At 38.6% G+C, this 23,852-nt stretch overlaps 1 protein-coding gene across 2 annotated transcripts; it reads right to left on the bottom strand.

The window, feature by feature from the left end:
- Window positions 1-312: 312 nt before the first annotated feature.
- Window positions 313-18,843, bottom strand: LOC102230729 (palmitoyltransferase ZDHHC3-like). Of its 2 annotated transcripts, none has more exons than XM_014470405.2 (7): window positions 18,744-18,843; window positions 16,652-17,084; window positions 16,428-16,552; window positions 14,504-14,600; window positions 14,201-14,282; window positions 13,051-13,181; window positions 313-1,002 (listed from the first exon to the last, which is right to left on the bottom strand). In XM_014470405.2, the coding sequence occupies exons 2-7, from the start codon at window positions 17,009-17,011 to the stop codon at window positions 787-789; spliced, it is 1,011 nt and encodes a 336-aa protein (XP_014325891.1). In that variant the 5' UTR covers window positions 17,012-17,084; window positions 18,744-18,843; the 3' UTR covers window positions 313-786. The 2 variants fall into 2 exon arrangements, with proteins under 2 accessions (XP_014325891.1, XP_023186855.1); XM_023331087.1 differs by lacking the exon at window positions 313-1,002 and adding an exon at window positions 5,949-8,517.
- Between the last annotated feature and the right edge of the window lie 5,009 nt (window positions 18,844-23,852).

Below are 23,852 nucleotides of genomic sequence, written 5' to 3'. Positions count from 1 at the left end.
TAAGTAAATAATTCCTTAACCCTCTATGGCATGACTTTTTATTTTTGTGGGGAAGAAATATTTTCCTGCATTCTTTGGGAGCTTGGTGGTCCCTAATTACATGTCAATCATAAAATCGGACTCTGACACCTCCTGGAACCAGATTTGGGTTTGTTGCCTCAGGGTAACATTGGTCTAGAACACCAAGATTGTCTACACTGATTATGAGAAATGAAATACAAATCAAACAAAAACTATATTCATAAAAGAACTATTTTTTGGACAAAAATATGTCAAAAATCATGCCCCCCAAAAAATAAAATAAAGGAGCAATGTGAGGTACAGCTATGTGGTTTGTTGCCTGAGGGCAACGCCATGCCATAGAGGGTTAATATTGATGAAAAGTTACTAGTAAGTTATTTTGATCTCATTTCAAGTCTAGAGATATTTGCACTAGAAACCAGACCAAACCAGACTCTGTGTTTTTGTAGTGCAGCAGCAGTCCTGATTACCATGACTGACTCAACCACCAGAAAAATCCTGAGTAATTTTGGAACCTCAGATTGCAGTGGTAGGATACTGACTGCTCATAAGTACACTACACAACTCTGCTCAAAAACAAACCCTTATCCCCCTAAGTAGAAAAATATTTCTGGTTTAGTAAGTACAGCCTCCCAACACCTTAACAGGGAAAACACATTCAATCAAAAACACATGAAATAAGTTCATATTGTAGACAGTATCATTTCTATTTTCAAAAAAATGAAATAGAAAAAAAAACACAGTCCCTTGTCTAAGCCTTGGTCGTCATGAAGTAGGTGTGAGTGGTATCTCTATGATGTCCTGCTCAATGATGTCCCCCTGCGGGACGGGGACGTGGTCCACAGGCCGGTTCTGACAGCTGAGGCCTGTGAAGGGGCTGAACCAGGACGGGGAGGGCCGGCCCCCGAACGCCGTCTGCATGGCCTCCCAGCAGGGCACTTTGCCCCACCTCCCCGTCTCCCCCTTTAGACGCTCGATTCCCTGAGGACGACACCACAGTGAGCATGTGCACGCACTGTCTCACACACACACACACACACACCTTAATGCTACATGACTGACGACGGTGCAAACACAGCTGGAGCATTCGAGGTCTTTAAAAAAAAACAACAAAAAAAACAGTAAATTGTACTGGTTTCTGCAAATCATTTCTCCTGTTTGTACTGGCCTGAAAATCTGACAAGAAGTGCAATATCTTTGATATGTAGTGGACCGCTTGGCAATATTTCTACATTGATATTTAAACCAGATCATGAAGCTGCCAGATGATGTCATGGAACAGTTTTTTTTTTATATCTCCTGAAAGCTTTTAACCTTCCTAGACCAATAGAATGGAACATTCTGTCCAGATCAACAACACTGGTGTTTTTTGCACTATAATAATTCTAAAAGCAGTTCTTAAAGATGCAGTATGTAACTTTTTATGTTTTTCACATATTTGTCAAAACTGTCACCATGTCCTGACAGCATAACATGAGAATCTGACAAAAATAAAGCTCCTGCTTATGGTCCGACAACCATCTGCAGAAATACACTGCTCAGTCAAAAACAACCAATCAGAGCCAGGAGGAGGGGCTACAGCTCCTCCTCCTGGCTCTGATTGGTGGTTTCTGACTGGAGGCGTAGTCCCACATGGCAGTAGGACTACAAGGAGAAGGTAGAGATGATTTTTTCACAGATTGTCTCATGTTATGATGTCATGACAAGGTACTAGTTTTAAAAAATACGTAAAAAAAGAAAAAATGTTTATAAAAGTTATATACTGCAGCTTTAATGGTAAGAGTACATTTAGTGACCACTGTCTCATAATGTTCCTACTCAATGGAAATGTATGAAATATGCTTTTGGCATTTTCCAAGTCCAGATCCACAAAATATGTGCCAAACCATTAGAATACACACTGAAGCCATGAATCATCCCAGGATCAGCTCATTCCTGTCAAATAATGGATGACCCGGCAGTGGAGAGGAGCGATAAGCTGTTAGTTTTGATCAAAGTAGCACGTTTTCCCCACATTAATAAAAACGTGTCAAAATTTAATTCCAAGCATTTCCAGACTGCGTAGGAACCGTGTGTGTAAACTGGTGTTTTAACTTGATGGCCAGTAGAAACAGCAGCGCCTCTACCAACAGTGGACTACAACACATTCTGAATGAGAAACAAAACAGCAAAATTAAAAAATAAAAATAATAAAAAAAAGAAAGCTTGCAAATGAGAAAAAAAAAACCGTCCACAAATAATAAAAAGAATCAAAATGAGACATGCAATATTTTCCTCACTAAGCTCACTCATTCATTCCCATTTGTTTGGTTGAACTTAAAACAAAGAGGAACCGAGACACATTGGGCCTGCCATGACTGAAACCTGCATGCTGGAGGCGCGCTAAGCTCGACGGGACGACTACAGCGACGAGCTCCTCCTCAGCTTACCTCCATCACGGTTCTAAAGTCTGCCTCAGAAAGCTTTGGGCAGAGTGAGTTATCAACCAAAGCAGAATGCATGAGTGTGGAGAGGACACTGCATAGGAGAGAGGCAGATTAAAAGACAAAGAATGGAAGAAAAAAAAAAAAAACAGGGATGGAAGGAAAACCAGGGGTCATGTGTGAGGAGGGGGTCAAAGAACAGTGTACAGTTCAGGGAAAGTTTAGTTCATCATCAGTAACACAAACTCCCCCCACAAAAAAAGCCAAACACATTCTGCTTTGCAACGGAGAAGGATTTATTCTCTGCATCAGTGGAAATATGTGTGCGATATTTAAAAACCATTTGAAAAATTTGTAAAAAAACAACAAAAAAATCAATCTTGCCATCCGAATCATTTCACCAGCTGTTTTCACAGACATGACCAAACTAACTGCCATGCATAAACGCTTCAGAGGAACCAAACCTGAAAAGCATTAGGTGTGTTTCCATAAAATTGCGCAAATTGACATTACAAAAATAAATTTACTGAATGAAAATAAATAATTTAAAACAAACAAACAAAAGAAAAACACGTTTTACACTAAAAAATTGTACCGCTAGGATGAGGTGGTTTTTCAACCTTATCAAAATAAATGTATTTTACAAAACTGTAGTGGAAACACTTTTTACCTCATCACACGAGTCATGTGATCAGCAGCCGGATGTTACTACTAGCGAAAATGACGAAGAAGACAACAGGAAGTGGTAGGAGGATGATGGTTTCTTCTGTTTTTTTAAGACAATATACAGCTGGCTCCACCAGAGCTCTCACAGCATCTCCCTGTTCATAAGAAGTTGCGTCATTCCAACATTTTGAATCTGTAGATCTTCTGTAAAATTTCCCCAAAATGCCGCATAGAGAGCCGTTCCCAGGCATTAACTGCTCGTCGCTCCAACGCGACATCTTCTCTGATGGCTTATAGATTAGTTCTAGCGCCATCATGGCTGAATTATGAATGTATCTCATGTAACTGTTTACATCAGTCACTGCTATGAGTTTTAATGACTTGTCACGTGAACAAGTTTATCCCCGTGTGATTTTAATTCCATTTTTTATTTAATGGAAAGACCGCATTTGTGATTCTTCTCCCCCCTCGACATTAGCAGAATATGAACAGTTTTGCGCACATTTGCAATGGAAATGCAGCTTCAGAGAGAATATGGAAACAATACAAACAAAGTGCAGCTTTGTCATTTTTAAGCACGTGTAAGTACGAATGGTGAAGGTTTAGACTTTCCTAAATGCCTTAACGCAGTCCAGAACGGTGCAGGATGCCATGCCGGGTGTTCCGGCCCAACTCCCATCCACGCCGGATTCCACTCCTCTTCCAGCAGCAGAAGCTTTTAAAGACGAGCCAGCGCTCCTTCAGAGGGTTTTCACAGTCCACCCAATCAGCAGAAGGTTGTGGGGCTTTGTGCTGATTTTGGCGCACTTTTACAGCAACCGAGTGGCAAACGCTCATGAACAAACAGGGAATGAAGGTGAGAGGATCATTCCTTCTTGAATAGAACTAACAGAATCTACTCTGTTTTCACACAGCCAGTGTTTCAACAAACATCTCACTGCTGAAGCACAAGTCAGGGTTTACAGCAGTGGTAACTGAAACATATGACCAAATCCAGCTGGTGTTGGGAGACACACACTCTTTGACTGAGAATAAAATGCACATTTACAGACAGACACAGGTTGTGTGTGTGTTAAGGGAAAAATATTCCACACTGGTGCAGCATGGAAATATTACAGTTATGTCAAATACACAATAAGACACCGGTGAGCCGGTTCTCCATACCAAAGCTCAGGAGGAAAGAAATGCTGGCATCAAGAAAAATCAAACGCAAGTTTTCTGTACCTGAAATTTCAGAGTTAAACAATCCAGAAGAGGCATGGGCCTGTATGGGCCACAACCATGAGCAAAAATGCAGCAGTTTCATTGTATGGTGGTCTGCCACAATACACCCCCGACCCCAATTAAATAATATAGTTATTTAAACTTTAAATACCTAGAGGGTATTATAAAAAAAAAAAAATGAATATGTTTTTGGGCTTACTGGTTGTTGATTTCATTTGGAAATGAATAAACGATGTAATAAGATCTAGCTACTGGGTTGTCATGGTTGTGCCACCACAGTATTTACATAATCATTTAAAGCAAAAAAACCAAAAAAAAAACCCAACTCAAACTATATCAAATTAATGATATCTATTGTTCTTTTGACATTACTACACATCTGTGTAGTAGAAGTAAACAGAACAACAGCAACAAACGTTTTCATGAATGGTCTCGTTACTACAGAGGCTCCGGTTTCTCATAACAGACTCTGTATCCCTCAAGTTGATAAAATACCATGCAAAGTGGTGGAAATGTGCTTCCATACAATACTTATGGTGGATGCGAAATTTGCTCTGTTGGTATTTTTTTTATGTAAGAGGAGCAAACAGAATTTTCAGAAGTCAACTTTTCAAGTTCAGACTTCACCTCCTGTTTTAGTAACGGATGGAAAGGCATCCACTGATCATGTTTCCATATCCTCTAATGGAAACGTAATTCCATTAGAGGATTACATTACATTATTTCAGCCAGCTGTGGTGCAGTAGGAGTTCTTCGGCTCGTTGAAACACACAGTAACTCACACATATGGCCATATTCCAGCACTGCAGCACGTTCTCCTCCGTCTCATTACAAAGACTTTAAACTACAGGAACCAGACCGGCCCATGCCTGTTTCACAACATGAGAAAATAAATGTTTACAGCAGTACCTTTGAAATATTTTAGAACCGTACGACATTGAGTATGCACTTGAGTTTGTATCACAATTTTATAAAATTCAAAGAACTTAAGTTAGGGGCTGGGCATTTATCACATCTTTTATATTTCGAGAAATTTTCTTTTAAGAATTTTGATTTATGGTAACAGTTACAATAATGACTCTTGAAAACTAAAAAAAGAAAGAAAAAGTGTTACCATTTTTCCACTGTATGTTCCATGAGGCCATCGATAAATATTAAAATATGGTCAAACGCAGTTACAGTGTTACAGTCTGCTGATAGACTGTAGCACTCCTTTAAGAAACTGCCGTCATGAACAGGCCTTTTTCTAAAGCAGTACTTGTGTTAGTGGGGCTGTGATTGCTGTCATGCAAAGTAATAATAGTTTAGCACTTGTATCGTTATCACAATAGCACCACAAAATATTGTGATAAAATTTTAAGTCTATCGCCTACCTCCAATTCAAACCATAAATAGTAAAAAAAAAAAGAAAAAAAAAAGGCGGCATAAAAACATAAATAATACATCTGATTATTATTGGCAGAGTGTCCGAACAGGAAGTTCCCTTCAGGTCTGAGTTCTCATACAGGTCTGCCACAGACACTCCTGGACAAAAGCTTTAGCACTGAGCTGCAACAAGTGGCAACATCCGAATCTTTCTCCCACTGGGTTTCCCTTCCCTGATACATTTTTAACAGTTGTCATAATTTATTGGCTTTTTTTGAAAGTGTGATGCCTCAGCACTGAACTTAGCTTCAGTATGTTTCCACCATTTGTTGCACTTCCAAAATACAAAAAAAAAAAAACAACCGTTGTGACGCAGAGACACCTGAGGACTTTGTGAAGAGACTGAAGGCAAAGCGAAGCAAAGCGGCCAAGATGGAGGCTGATCAGAGGAGGAAAGGTCAGGATAGTACGGTACAGGGAGAACTAAACAATTTTCATTTCTCTGATTCTTAGAATCTGCCCTTCATACAAAATAATATTAAAAAAAATGAATAAATAAAAATAGTTTAACCCAATTGGAAACAGCAATAAAGGAGCTGCTGATGTGCAGCTTTTGGCGGCAATTAAAAGCTCATGGATCTGGTTTCACAAAGGAATCACTTCAATAAGAAAACGGAATTTTGCCAGTCCAAAGAAAAAAATAAAAAAGATCGTTCAGCTAAATTACAGAATATATTTACCACTAATTTCCCATTTTAGCTCATCGTGGGAGTGTAGCAGAAAAAAATGATTTTAGATGATTAGAGGCTGTACAGCAGCTTGTATACCTAGAGATAAATCCTTAAAGTGCCTTACATCTTGAACTTGTTCACCTTTCATCACAGTTAAGTCACAATGTATTTATATAGGATTGTAGGAGAGAGACTGGCACAAAATAGTGCATACTAGGATAGTAGGAGTGCACCGATTGTAGTTTTCTGACAGAAAACAAATCATTTAAAAGTCTGACCTGTCGATTCAGATTTTGACCAATACAAATTTTTTGGTCTAAAAAGTCCAAAAATATATAGATATACCATAAATATAGTGACAAAAATTGTATGTATGGATTCATATCAGCCCTGTTCAGTCCTCATTAATCTCAGTTTGTCTGTTTAGAGGGTCTGGTTCGTTTGGAGAGGTGTGAATGACCAATCAGAAAAATGGATGCAAACTATCAAAAACAAACTCTGGTCCGCCTACAAACCTAGAGTTGTTGAGCTGAAGTGAACTGATGCGCCTCAATGCATATGTGAACACCAAGCCCGCTTCAAAAGCAGAAAGCGGACTATAACGCAGAGAATTCTGGGTAAATACAACCAAAATAGAGGAGTGAGTCTAATGCTAGCTGGAGTAATGGCTCATCAATTGCCCACTGGGGATAGGAATAAATCTGAATCTGAATGGCTTGGTCTTTTATCAACGCCAAAAGAAAAATCCTACAACAACTAAAATCTGATTTTGGCTTTATGAAGAAAGAAGCTCCTCTCAATATCCTCAGCGGTTTTTATGTCATTTCCCTCAGTGGTTCTTGGTACAGCGCCTCTGCTGGCAAGGAGGGGAACATGTCTTTCAAAGGGTTTGGTTCATTTGACACACTGTAGTGTGAGAGAAAACTGCTTCAGCTGAAAATAACAAATGTTGCAGTTTTGGTCCCCAGTCAAACTGACCCTAGCGGACTATCAGGTGGGAAAACAAACCAAGTTGGCAAAAGTGAGGTGACTATTGTTAATCACTCATGTGCAGAGGTGACCTGCTGCACAAAACAGGACAGCGGCTGATTTTCAGACCTTCGATCATTCATCACCCAACATGAAGGAAATCAGCACCGATTTATCGCTGCATCTCTTGTCTATAGTGGTGCAGAAAATGATTTATTCAACTCACATGACCCAAAACGTTGTAGAACCACTTTTAACTGCAGTTCCAGCTGCAAGTCTTTTGGGATGTGTTTCTTACAGTTTTGCACATTGTTCAATGTTCACTGCAAAATGGGAAGAAATCAAGGGGCATGAAATCTTTCAAAAGGCATCATGTATACTGGATATATCTCAGTAGGTGTATCTGGACTGAACCAGTGGCTAAACATATTTTTCAGCAGATGAGGTAGGTGCATTCCTTCACATGTCCCTGATAAAAACCTGCAGGATAAACTCTTCTGGCTACTCTCATAACCTAATCATTTGATTTCATTTTGATTTTTCACCGTTTTAGTCACCTAACCTACAAGAACAGCCATATACCTGCAGGCTGAAGTGATGTCATTTTCCATTTTATCCTTTTCTTTTGTAATTTGGCTGAACGTATCCTTGAACAAAACGCAAGAAGATTATGCACCAAGCAAGAACAGACAGTTTCTGATAAGAGAAAAGACCAGAAAAAAAACTGATTTATCACAGTGTTCGCAAAAAGACAGTGTTTCTTTTTCTCTGCAACTCAACTTGTAAAGGCAAACAAAACAAAAAAATAAATAAATTAGACATTGCTCACTTAGTTGGCAGCACAAAGAGCACATGACAAGCTGTCCATGGCTTGTGTGGGACGTACACTGTAAGTCAGGCTGAGTGGGAGCAAACAGGCTAGCTTTTCCAGGCCTTCTCATTCCCTGTCCTGAGCTCCCTCACACCACATACTGGTAGGTTTCAGCCTTGCCGTGGTCAGGGGTGGAGAAGGGGCTTAACCACAATAAAGAGAAATGGTGTCCAAAAACCGCCCTCATGTTCATCCACTTAGTTTTTTTAGCCCATCTTCGCTCTTCCTTTTTCAACTGCTCTATGCCCTGAAAACGAGAGACAACCAAATTTGAGTTTGCATGTTTTCGTCTGGTAAAATTATCTGTCAAAAATGATTAGAAATTTGGAAATAATAGAACATATTTAACACGGCTGTAAAGATCACACCACAAACTTTTGCTGGATGATAAATTGTCCCAGTAATTACTGTATTGTTGTTTTGAGACCATTTAATGGTAATACTGATAATTGCGTAATGATACAAGTTCGCCCTCTCAAAGATCAATAAACTTTCATTGTGTACAGAAACCTTAACACTGGAACTGGAAGATATATTAAATATCCAATATAAATAAACAACCAAAAACAATAAACAGAGGTAAAAAAAAATACTCAACCAAAACCATAAAAAATGTAATTGTGTCGTCTCTAAAAAAAATTGTCCTTTGACAAATATCAGAATAAATATTATTGAGCCAATTAATTAAAAAAAAAAATGAAATTAGCTGATTAATGCCACTGGCTTACCTGTAGGATGATTGTTACAATTACTTTACAGTATAGTTAAGAATAAGTGACTAAGATTTTTCAATGAACACATTAAAACTTGATGGTTTTTATTAAGATTATTGTAGGTTGTAAAATTTCTGAGCATCTACTAAGAGCATTCCTCCACCTGCCGCCGTGAAGCAAGAACATTTTAACTTGTACCCCGATTATACTCCAGCAGGTGGAAATATTCTCAAAATCAACTACCGTACATTAAAACTGAAGAGAGAACAAGAACGGCTAAAACAACGATAGGCTAAAGATTATCCTAAAACAAGCACTTCTTTCCGTTAAGCTATAGGTTTAAAAGAAACGGAACAAAAAAAGTACAAACAGAGACAAATGTGGGAAGAAAACATAAAAGCAACTTCACTGTTATGGCTTAAACCCCGACTGGTCAAGAGCAAAGTCACTGTCATTGTTTTGAATAGTCTCAGTACATCCAGCTCTCATGTTCAGTACAGAGCACAAAGAGAGCTTTAAATATTTGCACTCTTTGAAATTGTTTTTCATGAAAGCAACACTTTTCTTCTGCGTGGAAGCTGCCAAAAACTACAACAGGGGCAGTGAGGATACTGTAGCTGCTTGTGTCGCACTGTCCTTTGAGCTATGCTAGCTCATTGACATGCTCACATTTTTATTTGTATTAGGAGTTGCAGACAAAAAGAAGTTAAATGCACAAGAAGAAATTTGGAAAGGTCAGTTTGTCCCATTAGTTCTTCACCTGAGATTTATCTAAAAGATCCACACAACAACAATAAAAGACAGAACAGAAAGACGTAGCTTCAATATATGTCTACCTCCAGTAGCACAATTACCTGGAGTAACAGGAATGATCAATGATCTGTGTCAGATGAGATGAAAAGGTGGGGAAGAAAATGGAGTGTGAGAATTAGACAGACTTTAACAACTGATGGGTTCCAGTTTGTAGGCAGCTGGATTACAGCATCAGTAAACCTGCTGTTCTTCTGGCAGGTTTATAGACTGAACGAGCAATACCTGCCACAAGATTTTCATGTGGAGAATGTATCTAATCATAAGATTTATTCACACAGAAGATCTAATGTATTCAAAAGAAAATGCAGCTGGGAAGCTGACCAATCCTGGTGCAATACTACTTGATGCTATTGGCTGATGTTCTCAAAGCAGCCAATGCAGGAGAGCAAGACGAGTCGTGTTTCTGAAAGGTTGTTGTTTTATTAAGATAATTAACTCAATCGAATAGTATTATTTCTTGTTGTGTTGAATCAAACACTTCTTTCAATCACACCACATGATGATACGAATTCTATTGTTCTATTGTCTATTTATTTTCATCTACATCTAAAATTAATCCAGCCTCTTGACCAAGATACGCAGCAACCTCAAACTACAGACAATCAACCTCAATAAACTGGTATTTTGTTGCCTTTTGGTGCGTAAAGAAACGTGAATCAGCCCTGTTCGAAAATCTGTAACAGAGTTGTAAAATTACATTATCCTTCACTAAATATGGTTTCTTAAATCACCATGTGTGATCCATAATAACTATCGTATATATATATATATATAAAAAAAAAATAATTAAAAAAATCTGAAAAAACTGTTTCAGTGCTTTGGCATCTAAACCAGACCAGCAGTCAGAGTTTGATACGTTTTTTTATTTGCTTCAATCAAGAGAAACACATTAAAAGTGACCACTGTAAAACTGACTGGAGACTGTGCTTGATTTTTAGTAATTAATGAAGAATAAACAGGTATAGCACATGGAGATACTGAAATGGCTGGTTTAATGTAAGTTCATGTTTTTGATTATAACATGAGTAAATGTGTTAAGCCTTCCTGGCAAAGTCTATTCAGGGGTCCTGGAGAGGAGGGTCCGTCTGATAGTCGAACCTCGGACTCACTAAGAGCAGTGTGGTTTTCGTCTTGGTCGTGGAACAGTGGACCAGCTCTACACCCTCAGCAGGGTCCTGGAGGGTGCGTGGGAGTTCGCCCAACCAGTCTACACGTGTTAAGTGGACTTGGAGAAGGCGTTCGACCGAGTCCCTCGGGGAGCCATGTGGGGGTTCTCCGGCAGTATGGGGTACCGGGCCCTTTGATACGGGCTGTCAGGTCCCTGTATGACCGGTGTCAGAGTCTGGTCCGCATTGCCAGCAGTAAGTCAGGCTCGTTTCCGGTGAGAGTTGGACTCCGCCAGGGCTGAACTTTGTCACTGATTCTGTTCATTACTTTCATGGACAGAATTTCTAGGCGCAGCCAAGGTGTTGAGTGGATCCGTTTTGGTGGCCTTAGGATCACATCTCTGCTATTTGCAGATGATGTGGTCCTTCTGGCTTCAGCAGGTCGTTTTCTACAGCTTTTACTGGAGCAATTCACAGCCGAGTGTCAAGCTCGATGAGGATCAGTGCCTCCAAGTCCGAGGCCATGGTCTTGAGCCGAAAAAGGTCAGAGTGCCTTCTATGGGTCGGGGGGGTGTCCTGCCCCAAGTGGAGGAGTTTAAATATCTCAGGATCTTGTTCACAAATTAGGGAAAAATGGAGTGGGAGATCGACAGACGGATTGGCGCAGCGTCTGCAGTGAAGCAGGTGCTGTACCGGTCTGTCGTGGTGAGGAGAGAGCTGAGTCAAAAAGGAAAGGTCTCAATTTACCAGTTGATGTACGTTCCTACCATCGATGGTCATGAGCTTTGGGTCATGACCAAAGGAATGGGGTCAGAGATACAAGCGGCCGAAATGAGTTTTCTCCGAAGGGTGTCTGGGCTCTCCCTTAGAGATGGGGTGAGAAGCTCAGTCATCCGCGAGGGTCTCAGAGTAGAGCTGCTGCTCCTACACGTCAAGAGGAGATAATTGAGGTGGCATGAGCATCTGGTTAAGATGCGGGCATCTGGTTAGGATGCCTCCTGGACACCTCCCTGGTGAGATGTTCCAAGCACAACCCACTGGCAAGAGGCTCAGAGGAAGACCAGGACACGCTGGAGGGACAATGTTTCTTGGCTGGCCTGCGAACGCCTTGAGATTCCCTCAGAGGAACAAGTGGCTGAGGAGAGGAAAGTCTGGGCCTCACTTCTTAGGCTGCTATCCCTGCAACACGACCCCGGATAAGCGGAAGAAAATGGATGGATGGAAAATGTGTTTCAGAAAGCTAAAATATAAAAATGTGCAAATATCCTTTCGCCAAAATACTAGACGTACAAACCTGTAGGCCTGTCATGATGACACATTTTACTGGACATGCATTGTCCCAGAAATAATTGCAATAAACGATAATATTGTTGTTTTGAGACTATTTTCAAGTAATATAGTGATAATCGAATAATAAAAGTTTGCCCTCTCAAAGATAAATAAACTTTCATTTTGTAAAGAACACTCAACACTGGAACTGGAAGATATTTTAAATATCTAAAAAGACAAACAAAGCAAACAAAAACAATAAACAAAATGGAAATAAAAACCACACACAATTTAAATCATAAATGAAATGTATGATGGGAGGTCTGTGAACAAAAGTTTCCATTCAGAAAGTATTAATCAATCAGAATGGAAGTTATCAAGCTCCTTTTAATTTATCATGCTATTAATTGATTTATTCATTATTGTGACAAGCTTACCAACTTGACTGAAAAGGTATGAAAGAACTGCAGATTGTTGTAGCAGCACAGACATCTGTTTATTCTATATTGTGATAATTATGGAACTAACCAGCAACCTGCAGAGCAAACAGCACAGCATCAAGCTGTGAAACTCATGCAGCTTTACTAATATAAAAATCTAGATCAGTTCCTTGAGCTGTTCTCTGAAAATCAAAGTGTCCATCTGGCAAAATACTGCTGTAGTTTCAAAACGGACGAAAAACAATTAACACAAAATCAAAATAAAAACCATTTATTCTTCCAACCTGGTAAGCATGTTTTTGGTGAATATCAGAACTTGAAGGTCAAAACTGACTAAGTAAGGCAGAGCAGAGGGAAGGTCCACAGAGGACAAGGAAACGACAGGAAGTTATGAGAGAATAGCAGAGGGAAGTCAGTCGCCACTGAACGGATAACTTACTGTCTCATCGGTACAGATGGAGTGGACCTGGGTGCCAAACATCACAGAGGTGAAGATGAGGAAGAGGAGGCCCTCAAAGCACAGGAGGATGAGGAGGATGACTGTTGCTGGAGGAGAGAAGGAGCTGCACTCTGGGTGATGGAGGGACATGGAAGTGAAAGGGCAAGTCAATGGTTACATGAAGGACTGAACACTCAAGTCTCCTCACAGATACAATGACTTCCTGTTGACTGCTGCAGTAAAACATTAACACTTCAATAAGGAGGTTCACAACATGAAGGCGGTTTGCTCAGTTTGCTTTATATAAAGACAGATTTCTAAATTAGGACAGTTATGCAAACCAAAGCACTAACAGAAATAATTCAAACAAAAACTGATTGACCTGTTTTGATAACCTCGTCAGCATTCTTAATTACTTAAGCGTTTAGGTCAGAGGTCACCAACCTTCTAACAGAGTTAGATCATGGCACTGAGTAATATGAAGGGATACTCACTTCTAAAATTTGATTAGTTTACTTTTTCTTCGTACCTTTGAGTTGCCATTTTTTACATTTTATTGTGCTTTCTTGCACAATAACATATTAAATTCTGATTGTGATCACCAAATGTTTTATCTATCTTCAGACTCTGATCACATTTATTATTTCTCATAATTATCAACAGGGACCCAAGGTAGGAAACAGACAAATATCAGTTTGTAACACTTTATATCAACCGTCCTAATATTTCTGACAAATCATGTTGCATATTGTTTAAGACAAATCTTATCCATCTTGTAACCATGTAATAAATCCACTATTTCAATCACTACATTGAAATAGCGTAGTATATTTACATTATTGCACTAGTGTAACAGTGTATTTAAATTGTATTGTAAATAAAAAATATAGATGTTTTTGAAAAAAAATAAGTTTGGGTGTTATCTATTATGTTTAATTTTTTGAATCACAACAACTTATCCCTTTTTTAAACAAGGGTGTGCACATTTGAAATCTCTTGTAAACACAAACATTAATCTAAGCCCAATAATTTTATTTTATTGCTTAAATGTGCAGATCTATTATAGAGAATTTAGCAGCGTCGATGCAGGTTTGCTTTTGAATCTAGATCACTGAGACAAGGTGCAACAGAAGAAGAAAAACCCACTCACTTGTCCAATCATCTTCAAAGCAGTAGAGGAAATGGAAGACCACCATGGCCAGAGAGTGCAGAGAGATGAGTGCAATGTACATCTAGGTCCAAAAGGAAACAGTAGTGAGACCATGTGAAACAAAAAAACAAAAAACTGCCAACTTCCTGACAACCACTGAGAAACTGTGTCGAGTTTACATGGAAGCATTACAGAAGTAAGCAGTTAACAGGCTTTCATGTCAAACATCCAGATTTACCAGTTTTTCAGTGTCATTTTTAAAATGCAGATAGATGCAATATTAGAGATTTCCTGTGAACTTACTGTGAAAAGAACAAAGTACTTTTGGTTGTTTTCCCCAACACAGTTGTTGACCCAGGGACAGTGGTGGTCCATCTTCCGTATGCATCGTTTGCATACACTGGGAATCAGACGGAGAGAAGGAATTCAGCTCATAAAGCAGCGATGGAATATATTACATTTATCAGGACCAGGGTTTGGTTCCCATGAGGTAATATTGTTTCTCAGAAAGTAAAACACCAAACTAAAAAATGGTTTTAAGAGATAACATGCATCAGTGTATGTAAAAACACACACACACTTCAACACAGTGAGCATAAAACTGAGGAGGCTGAATGCCTCAAAGTGTTCCTCCGCTGTTTGTGAGCTGTTAGCTGAGGGACTAAATATAAAGTAGGGTGGTTTGGAGTTTTTTGCTTCCCACTCTCGAAGTGGTTCAGCCTTAGAACTGTGAACCAGTCTACAGTTTCTACCTGAAACAGCAGCAGCATGAAGCAAACAGTGCTGCAGATATCCACCAACAGCCTTTAATCAGACTGCAAGAGAGACTCAAATCCCATCCTACATTAGACTTAGACTTATTTTATTGTCATTGCTCAAAGAAACAATGAAATGTCATTGCTTGGCCACCAGACCAGACACAGAAACACAAGTGTGCCTATAATTACATAATAAACAAATAACAATGTATTGCTAAATATATATAACCGAGTCTGCAGCTACCTGCTTCTTTGTTTAGTTAACTACAATTGGTATATAAACTGCCTGTCATTCGTCTTTCTACAAACATAAGAAGCTTTAGTCATTTGCATATTTCAAGAAGAAGAAAAATGGGGAGCATATTTATTCGTCAGTAAACGAGCTTCAAGCATAACTCATTTTGATTATAAAATATCAATAAATTCAAATAGTTACTAAACTAGACTGACTCACAAAAAGATGAGATTGGTTCTGATTGGTTTCTGACAGAGCAGGGTATTTCTGTAGATAGCATTAGGACCACAGGGAGCTCCATTATTTCACAGATGATCAATCTCATACAATACTGTCACGACATATACAATTTTAACAAATGTTTAAAAAACAAAACAAAACAAAAAAACATAAGTTATAAATAGTGCAATTTTAAACTGTCTGAAGTCTAAAATAACCTGGAATTTATGATGCAGTGCAATAAAAGCAGTATTTCTCCTCCTTGCAGATTTCTTCCTTTGGATTTTAATATGAGACGAACAGTAGAGTAAATTCAGAATAGAGTTTTTAAGCTGTAACTTATTAAGGGATAAAAGCCGTACTAATCAAGCCAACTCCGTGAAAGTAATTGCATCCTAAAGCTAACAAGTGGCTGTATTTCCTTTAGCAACAACTGCCATGACTGCAAAAACTGGCTGGACAGGAATTTTGGCCCCATCTTCACTGCAGAGTTATTTCAACTGAGTCAGAGGGATCTGAGCATGAAGGGCCTGTTGAAGCTTCTGCCACAGCAATTTATTTCATTAGGGAAAGATAAATGTTTAAAAAATATATACTATAAATATGGAATTTCTATTTATTTATTTATTGTGTAAACTGGTGGTCATTCTCATCTGTGGCCTTGTATTCCCTCGGGCCACCAACAATAAAAGTTAAGCTCCACTTTCCGAAATTTCCCATTTATTTCAGGAACTCTACTAACATTCAAACGTATTGAATGTGACTCTACATAGACATATGGAAGTTATTTTCAACTTTGTTGAATGTTAAAGTTTGGTGCATCCGTATATAAAAGATGGAAATCTTGATCCTAAAGGGTAAAACTCAATTCTTCACAAAGTACTAAAGATAATTGTAGTCAACTGATTAAAATTAGGAAAAACTGAAGGTTTCTATGTAGATTAATCTAAATCATTTTCTCAAGTGAAGCTGTACGGACTGCTGCAGCAGTTGACAGCTGCAGCCGTTCCCTCACCTGCAGTGGTGCGCTCTGTCAGGCTTGATGCTGCAGCACTTTGGACATTTGTAGACCACCTGCCCTGGTTTCAGCTGAAGGCTTTCTATGTATTCCTTAGTGGCGTTCCCTTTTGGCACGGCCCCCTGGCACAAAACAAATAATTTACAAACATCTTAAGGACCAGGACTACCGACGGAAAAGAGAAAACAGTAACAGAAACAAATCCATCTCAGTATACATACAGGGTCAGTGCACATGGCCCTGAGGTGTGAGGCGAGGGCCAGAAAGGCCAAAGTATTGAACAAGGTCCCGTTCACAATACTGTAAGTGAGATTCTTGGAGGGCACCAGCATGACAAACAGCACCACGAACTCAGCATAAAACACCAGCAGCCACGTTATGATGGCGCACACGATGCCGCAGGTGTCCCTGATGAACCACAAGGCTGAGGAAGAAGAGGAAGTGATGACGTCTTTGGAGACAGGGATGCGCTGTTCAGGTTGTAGGCAGTTGGACCCTCCCCCACCACCAGACCCGGCCCCAGACCCGGCCTGCCCGCGTCCGTGCTCCACGTCCCTGCATCTGTGCACCGGGCTCTTCATCCTTCATTGAAGCTGGATGCTAGCAGGTCCTGCTGCCGCAGCCTCTCAACCTTCAGGCTTCAGTCATCACATGCTGGGGGGGAAGAGGGGTCAGAGGGTCAGGAAGAAGCAAGGGGCAAAATATTACATAAAAGACATAATGAGGAATATAAATATGTACAATTCGTGCTGATATAGTATCGGGTTACTATCAGTATAGGCCAATACTCAAAGCTTCTGACACTTTGTATCAGAAGTGGATAAAGTTATATCAGGACACAGCTACCAATTTCAATAGTAAACTGAACTTGACCTCATATTTAATAACTCGATTAATAGACTAGCAATAAACTAGAGCCGTATAATAAAGGTAGACATAGACCTAAAAGATGAAGAGCCAATGATAACAAGAGTTGCACTGGGCTAAACCAATCATGTGGCTGGAAAAGAGCCACACAGAAATTTGATCGGACGATATAAAGAACTGCAATTTATTTTCTTTCATAAGACAGACAATGTCTGTTTTATTGGTTTCTTTTATTTTTCCATGTTTCCCTGAAAATTTTAGTTTAAACTAAGCCAACTTCTTTTATTAAGCCAAAACAGCTGCAGAAAGTTCAATGTAATGTTTATCTTTAAAAAAAAGCAGCATTTAAAATAAAAAATAACCTGATATACAAAAGATTGACAAAAACAGTCATTTGTTTTGTATCGTGCTCAACTGATATGAAACATTTCATCATGATTGGATTTTTACCAAACTGCCAAGCTCTACAGCAGGCGTTCAAGATGTCTACATGATTGGATTGGATTCACTGTACATCTATATGGACACATTTTATGTTATTTCAGTGATGAACTGAATATTGTTTCAGAAGTTTTCTTGTTTGAAAAAACATGTCTCCCATCAATATAAATCAAAATTAATAAGTCCCACTATCCATATGAATTGGACTACACAGTAATGGCAAAACATCAAGGATTTCACCATCAACAGAAATGATCGAGCATTTCTCAACTGTTGACCTCCTACCCACAAAATCTTGGCGTCATTTTCGATTTCATTGCTGTTTTAGGTAAAATCTTTTTGCTTTGCACCTCCTTCTCAGAGAACACGCATGGGCGTTGCTTTGAATCAAAGATTTTACTTGTAATCATATTTATGATGCATGTTCCTGTCCATAACTCTGTTCTCTAGCATAAAAATCGGGAAAAGCATCATATGAAGCTGAAACAGACAACACGGATAAGGAAAACCAAGAGACAGATACTGGATTTTCTAATACAAGCGGTAAAGAAACGAGCAGAAGATGTTACTGGTAGCGCAATAGGATTTCCCCCCCCCTGTTTATTTCCTTTACAGGAAGTAAACTGGGTCATTGATTCCCAGCTTTCGACATGCGCCAATGTGTCTCTGTTGGTGCTATATACAGGCTAACACAAGTCAACTTCAGATAAGAATGAAAATGTAATTACTGGTCATGTCAACATTGGTACGTACAGTAAATGCTGACTTAAAGCAAGTTTTACATGGACTTTGTTGCATTTCAAGAGTCCAAACCGAGCCGAAACACACCTCATTCCATCTAGCTAATGCTAGCCAATCAGCTAAAAAGGGACCATTTAAATTTCCGTATTACTGTTTATTTTTGAAACGGTCTCTTTTCTTTTACCTCTAACGCGGTAGAGACCCAGAGGTGCTATTGCTGTCTTTACAGAACAGGAAGCCTTCCTATATTTCACATTAGCTCACCTTGAAGATAAGCATCCTCCGCTCGCTTCCTTCCTTCCCTGCTCCTGCTGCTGTGGTAAACCCCCCCACCCTCCTTCATCGTCTGCCTCAGCGCCATCAGCCACCCCTCTATAAAACATCAGGACGTCATGACGTCAGAAGCGGAGCCAATGGGATAACCAGAAAGGTTTAAAGTACAAAAGGTAAAGGAAGTTCACTTCAAAATATTTCATAGAATATATAAATATCCCACAAACCAGTTTACAAAGGACTTGGGTGAATCGTGTACATTTATAAAATCGCTACAATTTTTCTACTTTTATTTTTATTTTATAATAAATGTATGTTAAATATTTTTGAACTGAAATCGAACACTTAATTTAACTATATTGTGGCATTAAAATTAAGTTTTGATATAAGAATATTATTTCTTTGAACAAAAAGAAAAAGTCTTGACCAACCAAAACTAATTTATTTACAGTTTTTTTATTCTACTTTTTAAATTCTCAAAAGTAAGGGATCTCATATAAAACCCAATGCCCCTCCACGCAATCAAATTCAATTTAATTTATTTTATTTTTAAAGAGACAGTTCACAACAAATCTTCTTAAGCCACTTTACCAAAACCATTTAAATTATATATTCATTCCTATTGATTCTAGACCTCAAGACTGAATTGATACTTTGAAACCTTAAAAGTTTTAATAAGCCTAAAAGCTACAAAGGCTCTAACTCAACCCAAAGCCTTTAAACATTTTCTATTAAAAATTTGACATGTACTCTTCTTTTGTCTTAAGTTTGGATATTCTTATCTTTTAACTTTGTATTGTAACTTTCTTTTCCATATGTTGTCACCACCCCACCACTCGGGGGTGCCTTTGTGTCTGTTTTTCAGGTTGGAACCTGACATTAGAGGAATGAGATGCAGTGTGCTCCTGCCTGCTCCTCTGCCCAGTGGGGAGTTCGCCTTGGCCACCTCTGAAGTTTGGGTTTTGCACCATGTACATTTCCACATATCCATGCATTCTGAATTTACTAATAAGTTTTGATGTTCAGCTAAATCATTTATTGTAGTTCTGTTCATCAGTTTGTTACAGCCCTTGAGTCAGGCTGTAAAAATGTCATTATGTTATATTAATTCAAATCAATTTTCAAATCCTTTATTGATTCCAAAGGAAAAATAAATGTTGTAGCTGATTTAGTTCATGAGTTATTGTAGATGCTGAAGGCTACAATTATGTCATGTATGACCCTTACTTCACGGACAACCTCTAAAGTGTCAGTGGAAGAGGTCTATGAGGAATGTCCCAGTAATGCTGTGTGTGGAGTACAAGTTATTCAGGCCAGAACTAACTTTGTTCTTGTTCTTACCACCTTGATTAACCAAACACATTTCTCTGTTCTTGGTTCAGGTTTTACTGTGTTTTAATTACCGGAACATAAGAAACAACTGGTGGCTTGGACGGCCAATTGGTAGTCAGCAGCCTTGCAAAAAGGCCAATGTGTGGGGGACAAAACATAAGCTTCGTTCACAAAGCTGTTCTGTCATGAACCCACTCAGAGCTGCCTTTGGGTGGCCATAAATCTCAAATGAACAATATCCTGCACACATTTGCTCTTTCTGAGGCATCGCAGAGCCAAAGGTGTGAAGCGGAACTCAGTGGCTTTGAGTGTTACACATAAACTAAGAGTAGGGCGCCTTCCATTTTAAAATGAAGCATGTGACACACCCTATGTTTAGTTCTGCTTTATTGCACAGAGACCGCATTATGCAACGCTTTGTTCTGCTGCGGATGCAAATTAAATCAGAACAATGTCCATCAGCAAACAACTGCACTAGCTTCAGAATAGTGAAGTGGTGAAGTGATTGGCATGTCCCCTCAGTCACTCGTCTGCTCTGGTCAGTTGTAAAGGAATTAATGGCTAATATGGTTAACTAGAAAATTCCTGAAGAAATTTAACCGGGGCCTGCCAAAGTGTGCCCGTCGGTTTGGACCCAGCGTTCTGATGCTACAAATTAGCATCAATGCTAAAGAAAGCTGCAATCATATGAATACAATGACAAGAATGTTTACTAACATTGACTTGCACCATTCAGTATGATAAAGTAAGTGTATCAGCTAAAATTAGCAAAAATGCTAATGTTAGCGTGATTGCTGTCAGTAGCATGTGGGACATCACTGGGATGTTTTCTATAATGGTATTACTCCATTCAGTAGACTAAACATGGCTAATAAGTCAAATAAATAGCTAATAGCTTATATAAGCTAAAATGCTAATGCTAATGAACTGCCTTGCTGCGCAAGGCAATTCCCTGACCTGAGAGAAAAAGATAATGCAGAATAATATTATTGCACCGCCTGCGGCGGTGCACTAACCTCAGGGGCATGTTGAGGCTTTTATTTTGAAATTTTTGTTAAGCTTAATTTCAAAGGTCCAAACTAATCCCATGTCTAATAGTCATTGGGTTAAATCAGTTATTTATTGCTCAAAAGAGCAATTACCTAATGTAAGATTTCTCAAGGCTTTTATTTTGAAATTTTTGTTAAGCTTCATTTCAAAGTGCCAAACTAATCCCATGTGTAACAATTGCTGGGTTAAATCAGTTATATAATGCTCAAAAGAGCAATTATCTGATGTAAAAATTGTCAAGGCTTTTATTTTGAAATTTTTGTTAAGCTTAATTTTAAATTGCCACACTAATCCCATGTGTAACAGTGCTTTGGATAAAAAAGTCACATAAAGCCAAAAAGAGCAATTATCTGATGTAAAAATATTCAAGGCTTTTATTTTGAAATTTTCAGTATGCTTCATTTCAAAGCGCTAAACTAATATCATGTGTAACAGTGCTTTGGATGAAAAAGTCAAATAAAGCCAAAAAGAGCAACTACATGATGTAAAAATATTCAAGGCTTTTATTTTGAAATTTTCAGTAAGCTTCATTTTAAATTGCCACACTAATCCCATGTGTAACAATGGTTGGGTAAAATCAGTTATATAATGCCCAAAACACAAGTAGTTCTAAAGGCCAGCTCAGTCCTCCTCTGTAGTAACTGACAGTTCCGCCATGTTGTAGTTCTAACCTTCAGTCATTGTAGTTCTAAAGAGCAGTTCAGAGAGGCAGACTAAATTCTATGTCTATTTTGAGTCTAACTGACACTGTTTTGTGTCAGTTAGACTTTTGTTTTGAGTTAAATTTGGCTCGTTTTTTGTTAATTATGTCGCCACAGTTACTCGAAATGCCAACAAAAGTAATAGCTCCCCTCACGGGATTGAGCCTCACGTTTTGATATATATATTGTGAGGGGGCATGCAGCGGTACGAGCCGCATTAACGGTAGTAGGAAGCGGCAGTTATTTTGAGGTGTAGAACAATAGGTGCCTGCCATGCAATGCATAGGGATTACAATCCCTATGCATTGCTATGGGCAGGCCCCAATGATAATGTGAGTAAACATTAACTAATGTTGGGCCCAGACTGGAGCTGACAGAACAGAAACTGGTTAGAACATAGTTATGTACCCTTCTGACTAGTTGATCAGCAAAGACAAAACAACAGAAATACAGACTGACTGCATAAACTAGATCACTGTTCACAACATAAGGGACCTGATCTTTGTCTACTCTACACCGTCAAATCTTTTTGTATGGGTTCATATATGTTAACAGCGATAACAAACATATGTTTTGGAACATAATAATCATTTATTTGTCACTGAGGGGGTAAATGTTTGTGAATTAGCAGCAGTAATAGGTAAGTGGCAGAACACAGATACACAACACAGAACATTTCAATGAAGCATAAAGCTAAGAAAAAAAATGACCTAGGTCAGGCCACTTTGCTTGCCAGTCAATCACAGTGACACTATGGCCATTTTTCTCCTAAACTGGACTTTTTGATATCAGCAAAATGTGCTTTGACGCAACTTTGATATATTTACCACCAGAGGGCAGTGAAGCGCAGACTGTTTTCAACAACTGAACTCCAGCTGACATGACACCTTTGCAATTTTACTTTAGTTTTAAAAGTACATGCTAAGTAGTTGTTGAAAATAAATAATTTTAAAAAGAGAACATGTTTTGCATATAAGTAACCAAGTGAGTAAAAACTATTTATGTGAAGCTTGTGCAGATTAACCACAAGCAGAGTGAAACATTTCAAGCCTTTATTTCTGACAGTTTTGATGATCCTGGCATCATCCATAAGGATGATGAAAGCCATAAAATGAATTATCTCAGAAAATTAAAATAAAGTGGAAAATAATTAAATATTGGAAACTCATGGTGTTTCTTGAATATCTGATCTCTGTGTCTAGACTGCAAAGTCATGGTGAAGACTGCTGACTGGATAGATGTGTAGAAGGTAAAATGGTTATTACTTAATAATCAGAATCAGAATCACTTTTATTGTCATTGCCCGTAAACAAGTTCAAAGGCTAGGAAATTGTTTTGATGTAATGATGCATAAATAAATAAATGAATAAATAAAGTGGGTTAACATTAGATTTTAGGTTTTCATCACCTGTAAGCCATGGTCATCAATCCACTTTCCAAAGAGTGCAGGAGTCTCTGGAAAGACGATAGATAGATATTTTATTTATTTAGGGACGTTTTATATATCCCATAAAAGATCAGCACACAAAAACCCTACATGCATGAATCCATCCTAAATGTCCAACAACACTCAAGCTGTGCACATTCAGTGTTAAAATAGTAAAATAAAAGGCTTGTCTGTGTTGTGTATTTTAGCTACTTTCAATGTACATTTTATTAGCCTATGTCTGCTTTTTAAATGATAAAACCAAATTCTTTATGTCTAAAGACGCATTTTTTTCTGTCTTATGTTTGACCTGAACAAGCATCAGAATGTAATTTTCATAGGAAGGACAAAAGCATTTTGTTAAGTCGAACTTCTTCTTCCTGTTGTCCACCATAGGCAGCTTGTGTGAAGCCAATTTCCTCCGATGAAAATACATTGCCTTAGAGAATTAGGAAGCAATAAAACCCTGCTTTTGAATTTAACGCGTCTTCAATAATTAGTTTCCTGTACAGAAAAGACGGACGCAGTCCCGCTAGAGCAGTTTCTCAATATGCACTCATGACTAGTTTCAGCCTGTCCATGTTTCTCTGT

The sequence above is a fragment of the Xiphophorus maculatus genome, chromosome 3, assembly GCF_002775205.1.
Source record: "Xiphophorus maculatus strain JP 163 A chromosome 3, X_maculatus-5.0-male, whole genome shotgun sequence".
In the NCBI taxonomy this organism is placed as follows: Eukaryota; Metazoa; Chordata; class Actinopteri; order Cyprinodontiformes; family Poeciliidae; genus Xiphophorus; species Xiphophorus maculatus.
This window is presented reverse-complemented; position numbering and strand designations above follow the sequence as displayed.